The sequence below is a fragment of the Poecilia mexicana genome, unplaced genomic scaffold (assembly GCF_051168715.1).
Source record: "Poecilia mexicana isolate PSO_F unplaced genomic scaffold, ASM5116871v1 scaffold_7, whole genome shotgun sequence".
In the NCBI taxonomy this organism is placed as follows: domain Eukaryota; kingdom Metazoa; phylum Chordata; class Actinopteri; order Cyprinodontiformes; family Poeciliidae; genus Poecilia; species Poecilia mexicana.
The window spans coordinates 7,450,810-7,458,977 of NW_028263376.1; the positions used below are offsets into that span (position 1 = coordinate 7,450,810).

Here is an 8,168-nt window from a genome sequence, read left to right on the forward strand (position 1 = left end):
GAAAGAAAGAAAGAAAGAATCAAGCATGTATGTACAATCAAACTGCTCAACCACAACTGCATGCCCAGACCTTTCTGTTATTTTCCAATCTCTTGGTTTGGGTTACCTGTCTTGCTGCACCCTGTGTGTGATGGCAAATGGAAAATTTTGGATTATATATGAATAATAATGTGTAACCACCACACTCACATCCTGAAGATTAAAGTGTTTGTGTAAACTGCCTATTTTTGGTTGGCAATAAAGTGAAGAAAATAAAAAGAAATGTGTTTCACTCAGGAAGCAGAAGGGTAGGTGTGGGGATGTAAGTAGATGTTAACTCAGAACCAAATCCCAAACCATAAACTGTCACATCTCTGATAAAAACCTATTAAGATAGCAAACAAGCTAAACTCAGAGATAATGCTGCTCATGTAGTTGTGTGGCATTTAGTGAACTGTTCTATATATTTTCATGAATTTCTATTTTTGGATGGTTTTATAATCTGATAAATGTTCCATTTGGATCAACGTCTTCATCTTAGACTTTAAATGAAACTTTGTTGGATGGAAGCAGATGTGAAGATGGAAAGAAGAAAAGGAAAGGGATCAAATAGAAAACTGGCCACATGTCAGTAATGTGGCCAGTATGGAGGTTTTCCTGACAAATCTGGCAACTAGCTGTTTTTCGTTTCCTAGGTTTGACGGGTTAGTTTTATGTCGGATTTCTAAAACCAACTCAAAGAGAACGCCAAGAAATTTCACCAGAAACATATAAATCAGCGGTGCATGATGTAACATGATTTCCATTTTGGTCATGTTAGGTGAGTCTGATTGTGTCCGATTAGACATTTGAACGGATCTGACGATGAAGAAGTCACTCAATGCAATCTTTCTTTCCCCTGCGACATTCTTTTATAGTCGGTGTTGCCTTGTTTGAACCAGTTTCATCAGCCTGTCGAGAAAAAGAATACCCAACCAGCGACGGACAGTGTTGCCCGATGTGCCAAGAAGGTAGAGAACAAAAAGCAAACAAAAGGCAAACCGAAACTGGAGCCATTTTGTGTGGTTTACATATATCCGTTGAACAAAACGCTCAGCATTGTATGTTGAACGTTGAACGTTGCCTTGGCAAACTTAAGCAAGAAAAACTAGGACAGAGCGTCAATGTTAAAGCGATAGGATGAGACATTCGAAATAAAACTAACGTCAGCATTTTAAATCACGCAATGCTTTATACCAGGGGTGTCGAACTCGTTTTGGTTTGGGGCCAAATCACGATCATGAGATCATGGATGCTCTTAAAGGGCCAGCTGTACCAGAATGTTGCCCTGCGGCAGACTGGCGACCTGTCCAGGGTGACCCCGCCTCTCTCCCGGAACGTTAGCTGGAGAGGCAGCAGCAACCCTCCCTTAGTGGAGACCCTCTAAGGCCCTTATAAGGGCCATTTTCTTTGACACTTATAAGGGTGTAAAGAAAATGGATGGATGGATGGATGTAAACAAACGGTTAAAATATCAATGAATCCTTAAAATAAAATATTATTGAACAATTTTTCAGTCCCTCTACTATTTTGTGATACTTTTTTGTGATGTTTGCAAATAAAAATCAAAGTGTTTGTCATACTAATTTGGAAATATTTGCACTTATTTTTGATGGTAAATGCAATTTTGTATTACTCACTGTATAGATCTGACATCTACTAAAACTGAGGCAGCTGTTTATTACAAGTAAGAAAGTTTTTTTTTGACAATTTTTGAGAAAAATCTGCAATAATCTCCCAATTATGTTTTAGCACAAAAATTCACAAATTATCGTGAATTTCCATAATAATTCTCAAGAAACTGGAGGGACTGGTTAACATAATTTGGCAGTAGATAAACACTGCATTGATTTGATTGATAGCATAATATTTAATCACACTTGGTGTTTAGTCTGGAATCTAGAGGGCCACATTTGTGTGGCGGGCCAGATTTGGCCCACTGGCCTTGAGTTTGACACATGTGCTTTATATCATAAGATCAGAGGTGTAGCCCACCCAAAACTGAATTTAAGAGTAGCACTACTTATATATTTGTACATAAATAATAATTGTCCATGGAATGACAAGAGTAAAAAAAAAATATTTGGCATAAAGTTGAGTTGGGGTTGTAAGTAGATGTTTAAATGTAATAATTTGGGGATAAATTATTTTAAAATATTAAAAGAATTTAATATTTTTAAATTATGTCAGGCAGACAAACAACGTAACATTATATGGAAAAGTTAGTATTTTAAAGACTAAAATATATACATATACACTACAAAATACATTGAAATATATATTACAAAACAAGAAATCATACCAAAAAATAAACCTTTTCCAAATGATTATTTTATCAATATAACCACCAACAATATATAAGTTACTGTATCTTCACCTTCAAAAGTCTCATCAGATTCAGACAGATATGAAGATCGGAACAACAAAGCTTGTAGTAAAATAATTATTCTCATTTTGACAAACTGCAGCTGTGTGTCTGTATCTGTTGAGGTTTTGGTTAAAACATGTTTGTTCTTCATTCAATGAAATTACACATAGCAGGTAGAGTATTACTCAAGTGAAAGTAAAAAAAAATGTAGTGCAGTAAAACTACTTAGAAGAAAATATTTTCCAAAATGCTACTCAATTAACTTAGGAAAAGTAATTAATTTCTACCTCCTCTGCTTAGGATCCACACAGTGGAAAGAAAAAAAAAAACTATTTAAAGAAATTTGGAGCACCAGAACTGATCAGCATGCCATGAAAAGAGACAGAATAAACAAAGCAGCAGCACTACAAGGTCTTCGAAAAGAATGTTCTTTCTCCTCTTTGACCCTTATAAACAATAAAATCATCCACAATGTTTTCTCAGACAAAAATAGCTGACTTCCCAAGAGATGTTAATCTGTTGTCTGCTGCAGGAAATGTGTTGACTAGCTAGGACAGGTTCTCCGTATGACCCCATTTCAAACAGTCTCTTTTTAACTTTATTTGGAATCTTAGCTATAAAGAAGCCTTGTTGTACCTGAGCTGATGAAGATCTATTTCTAATGAAACAATTATCCTGCTGTACTATTACAGGAACCGTGGTTGGCAGGGACTGCACGGCTGAGTCAGGAACACACTGCGTCCCCTGTCAGACGGGAACCTACATGAACCAACAAAACGGACTGAAGAGGTGTCTCTCCTGCTCCACCTGTGGCCGAGGTGCAATCAGGGAAACTGAAAAGACGGGACATTTGATAACAATTTAAATGGTGTTAACAAGTGCTTTTATTTTCTAGAGCTTGGTCTCTATGCGAAGCAGAAGTGTACATCAACATCGGATACGGTTTGTGATGTTCTAAGTGGGTTTTTCTGCAAAAGTTTAATCGATGGTACAGGATGCAGCACAGCAGAGAAGCATTCAGTCTGTAAGCCTGGAGAGAGAATAAAGCAGCCTGGTGAGTCTGAATTCATTCGTGGACTTAAAACCATTTGTGAATGTTGGTGTGTTTCTGTGTTAAACTGTTTGTGTTTTAACAGGAACCAGCAGACATGATACAGTGTGTGAAGCTTGTCAGCCAGGCTCCTTTTCCCCAGATGGAGTGAACTGCACTCTGTGGACAAAGTAAGATAACAGGACCTTTCAGATATTCATTTCATTCCACATGCCCCAATCTTCCTCAAAATGAACTGAAACGTCCCGACTTAAAATGGGGTTTAAAACTTTATTTCAATTAAAATTTTATGTAAGAATAATGGGAATAACGTGGGCACCGGTGGCTCAGGAGGTCGGAGTTTGTCCCGTTATCAGTGGGTTGCCAGTTAGAACCCGAGCTTCGTTTGCCCTGCATGTTTTAGGCGTTTCCCTTCTGCCACACACCTGACTTTCAGGTGTAGCACATTGCATGCAGAGGAAATCATGCATTAATTTGAATCGGGTGTTCTGGAACAGAGACATCTAAAATATGCAAGGCAGTGATCCCAGAATCAAGCAACACTGATTGAAATCAAACAATGCAAAACATGGACATTTACTCTAAAAGTGCCAGTTCATTAAAGGCAGAACAAGTATGTGTAATAGAAGACTAAAATGTTTTTCTTTTTTTTCTCAAACAGATGCTCTGAAAACCAAATCACGGTCCAAGACGGAAGCTTAACAGCCGATGTTGTCTGCAGCAATGGATCAAGACACAGATATTTTCTGTCGCTGCCAGTTTGCTTCTTAATAGTGTGCTTCTTAATACCTCTGCTTTCCAAAAGTTTGTAGTGATTTGAATAACTTTTTAACTGTTTGTTAACCATTAAAACTTCTGCCTGTTAAAAGAATGTAGTTATATAGCACTGCTAACATTTACTTGAATAACCTTTTGGGAAAAGAGACACTAACAAGACTATTTTTACTGCACTGAATTTTTGTCTTTTGAGTATTATTGCTACTCTTACTTCAGTAAATTGATTGTACATTTAACGAAGTAGTTTTCAGAGAAACATCAGACTCTTAGATTTATTCCATGTATGATCTATTGTTTATTCAAATTTGAACATACTTAGTTTACATTTTATACATGTTACTGTTAACATCCCAGTATTTTGTATTAATAAACATAGTTATTTTAATTGAAAAGTTACATAAAGGTTTGTTTATGTATTTATATGAAAGTAAAAGTTCGTCTACTCTGAATTTGAATTGAGACAAAAAACTTTAGCTGTCCAGTACAACAATTTTGCATGCACTGCGCATTGTCCACCAGATGGCGCCTCGTGACTTTATATTTGTCACATCAACGATGAAATATATTTTTTATGCATATCCCTAAATATTTCTGCAACATCACACCAGTAAGATAAAGTATTTGACTGTAGCACTTTAAAAACTTTAAAAATTATATTGCAGGATATAATTATTTTATGTCTGCTGGAGAAGCCCCGTTTATTGCTACAAGAGGAAAAACAAGAAGAATAATGACATGCCAAACTATGAAAATATAATACTTTGACAAGAAGTTACAATAAACAGTTTATTAAATTTATTCAACAAAAGCATTGGCAGTCTCTGTTTCCGTGTTAGACTTGTTGCTGTGGCAGCCATGGACAGGAACAGCGGGACAGGTGAATTTGGATTACCGTAACCACTGATGATGGCCATTCGAAGCGGGTGACTCCGTCAGGTATGGCATTGTTTTTATGCCACATTAGATTCGTCGTGTTGATGCATTTTGACGTGCTTCAATTTTCCGCCGCAACACGCAAACTTCCCCATTCACTCAGTGCGTTATAGGATTTGTTGCTGGAAAGAGGAGACCAGCTGTACAGGCAGGCTGCGAAATGAGATGCAGGTGATCGGTTTGTGTGATCGGCAACAAGAGACCGTGATCGGCGATCACCGATCATACACTTTTTCACGGAAAACGGCCGATTATGATCGGCACACCTCTAGTATTGGGTGTTAAAACAATGTTTGGTGAAACTAGCCAAAGAAAATGTGGATTCATTACTGTGAAAGTACGTACAAAGTCCACACAAAAAATCAACAAAGCCTCCAGGGGCCTAGGTCTTTGTTCTACGCCATTTTGCGAGACTAACAGTAGTAATAGTTTCGTCAGCCATTTTGCCCTTACGTTTCAATAAAATAATGTGAAGTAACCGTAAAAAATAACGCAGTTAGCAAGCGACGCTGACAACTGCTAAATACATAAAAAAAATGATAGTAATAGAGATAGCAAATTAGATAAGCTGGTGCCTAAAACGATTAATTAAAAGGCAATCAACGTCTGTACCCAGCTGAGGTGTCCGTTTATCTCTATTCAATTAATTTAATGGCTATGACAGCGAAGGTGAAATGTACGGAAGAGGACTAGGGCCACTGGAAAAAAAAAATTCTGACTCAGCTTGACAGCACTTCTCTCTCACTATGGTTATCAGCCCCATTGAATGGCCTCAGTTGGTCCCTCCTCTGCCTGATAGCAGGCTCAGTAGGTTCTTATCAACCATTCTTATCGGTAATCACAGCTGCTTGGCTGATAGAACCTTTTTTTTTTTTTTTTAGCTTTTTTTAAAAACCTTTATTTACAATTTATGTGCTAGTTTGAATAGGACATTAAGAATATTTACTACAAATACATGTCAGACGTATCGGTCATAAGACTTTAATTCAGTATTTAAAAATAACTCAGTAAAATATAAAACCGGAGGGTTTTTGTTGTGATTGTTGTTAGCTTGATTTAAAAGCCTTTTTCAAAATTTACCAACTATTTTTGAGTATGATATCAATCATTTACACCAAATAAATTTAAGAAAAATTAAGATGTATTTTCTTTTGTGATTGCATACCAAACTGTTCTGTAAACGTTTTAATATTTTTGATTGAAATAATAAAAAAAAAAGGACGGATCCCACAAAAACCCAAGAAGAAGAATAAGCTGACGTCATCATATGCAACACTTACACTCCGGTGAGTGGAAACCTGCATCTGTCAAAATGTTTTTTAATCTAAAACCAAAAATACCTCCAAAGTGTTACGTTATAAAGTCACTGATGGTAGTTTTAGAACTTAGTGACAGTAGGATTGTGAGGCGAATTGTTGAAGACACGTTTGTAACTTTTACTTTGGAAGCTAGCTAAAATAGCCTGTCAGAGGCTAATTGTACCTGTACACTGTACCTGTGCTTAATACGTTTAATTAGCCATGATAGAATCACATAATAATGTTTGTAGTCATGCTCGTTGTTGCCACTTTGTAAAATTGGAGGGTTGCCAAAACATCAGTACCCCTAGGCTGTGATGATCTTAAAGTTTTGTTTATGAACCCTGTCTGAATACACTGATTGCAGCTAGGTCATTTACTTGAATCAAAAACGAACTTGCATCAGTACAGGCAAATTTCTTTCCTCCTGTCTATGTTATTTATTGCTGTTGCAAGCCAGATGAAGAGAAGTAAAGAGCTGAGAACCTGATCTTTGAACAGACAGAGAACATAGGTCAGGAGCAGCCTGGGATGCTTACTGAGGAGCATCCAATGATGACACCAGAGAACCAGGAAGAGACTGTGATAGTGCTTGATTTAGTTCCTGTTTCTCCTCCTGTTATCCCATCCTCTGTCTTTTCAGAAGAAGAAACGACCCAGAAGCATCTCTCCAGCTGCCTCTCTTCCCACTCCATCATCTGTCTCCCCCCATAGATCAGCCACATCTGCATTCATGTCACCTGCTGACAATGCCATCTCCTTAAGTCAGGGTGGCCAATAAGAAGAGAAAGCGTAAGTTTTGTTTTCTTTACATTCATGAATCCAACATGTCAACCTCTTTAGCACGATTCGTACCTATGGAGATCCCAGGTAGAATTTGTGATTGTCCATCAGAGTGTTTGAGGATCAAACCAGGACAGGCAGTCACTGTGGTCATCCTCAATAACAATTTTTTGAATGACTCAAAACCAAAATATAAAAAACTATATTATCAAAATTTAAATAACTGTCTACTTTGGCTGTGTGAGTACTTAGACGTACATATCCCAGAAGAGCTGTCTGACTCCATTCTTGAATGGTTATGTTCTTCAACATTTTGGTGTAACTGGTTAAACACACTTGAATCAAATGGCTGAGGTACCACCTCATTCATTCAGCATTCAGATCATACGAAGTCCTGGTAACATCAAAATTAATTGAGTGAGATGTTTTGTGCCAGAGAAACACCTAAAATTTGAAAGACACCTTTTCTTGATGCCTGGTATTTGGACACCTATGTCCTATTTTCTGTTTTCTGTTTTTTTATCTCTCATTTTAAATCAGACAGGTAAGATCTCGGCTGACAGCTTCCTGAAAAGATTTTTGAGTGGGAAGCCATAAGATATGAGTTGGATAAAATGTTAAGGAAGGATCCCTTCAAGTGTCAAGCTTGTACCTCAGATGTGCTTTCAGTTTCAGTGGATGGAAACTGCAAGTATTACCATTTATAGAATGCAACAAGGTATTGTAAAATGTGTACAATATAACAATTCTTTGTACACTCCTGATCAAAATCTTAAGACCAGTTTAAAAAAATTGCAATAATTTGCATTTTGCACTATTGGATGGATCTTAAGAAGGTTCTAAGTAGAGCTTCACAATGTTAAAAGAAGAAATCAGCGTAAGAGACAAAAACTTTTGAGCGGGGAATTAATTGAAAACTGCATTTACACTCAAACATGAC

At 37.1% G+C, this 8,168-nt stretch overlaps 1 protein-coding gene across 1 annotated transcript; it reads left to right on the top strand.

Annotated features, from left to right (window-relative positions):
• The first annotated feature begins 638 nt into the window (after positions 1-638).
• Positions 639-5,022, top strand: LOC106910306 (tumor necrosis factor receptor superfamily member 14-like). The gene is made up of 6 exons (XM_014976909.2): positions 639-799; positions 897-989; positions 3,079-3,204; positions 3,282-3,440; positions 3,523-3,607; positions 4,099-5,022. The coding sequence occupies exons 1-6, from the start codon at positions 775-777 to the stop codon at positions 4,247-4,249; spliced, it is 639 nt and encodes a 212-aa protein (XP_014832395.2). The 5' UTR covers positions 639-774; the 3' UTR covers positions 4,250-5,022.
• The last annotated feature ends 3,146 nt before the right edge of the window (positions 5,023-8,168 follow it).

Coding starts and splice junctions, on each gene's coding strand:
- LOC106910306 (XM_014976909.2), top strand. CDS start 775: ATGATTTCCATTTTGGTCATGTTAG. Junction 800..896: donor TTCCATTTTGGTCATGTTAG/GTGAGTCTGATT, acceptor ATTCTTTTATAG/TCGGTGTTGCCTTGTTTGAA. Junction 3,441..3,522: donor AGAGAGAATAAAGCAGCCTG/GTGAGTCTGAAT, acceptor GTGTTTTAACAG/GAACCAGCAGACATGATACA.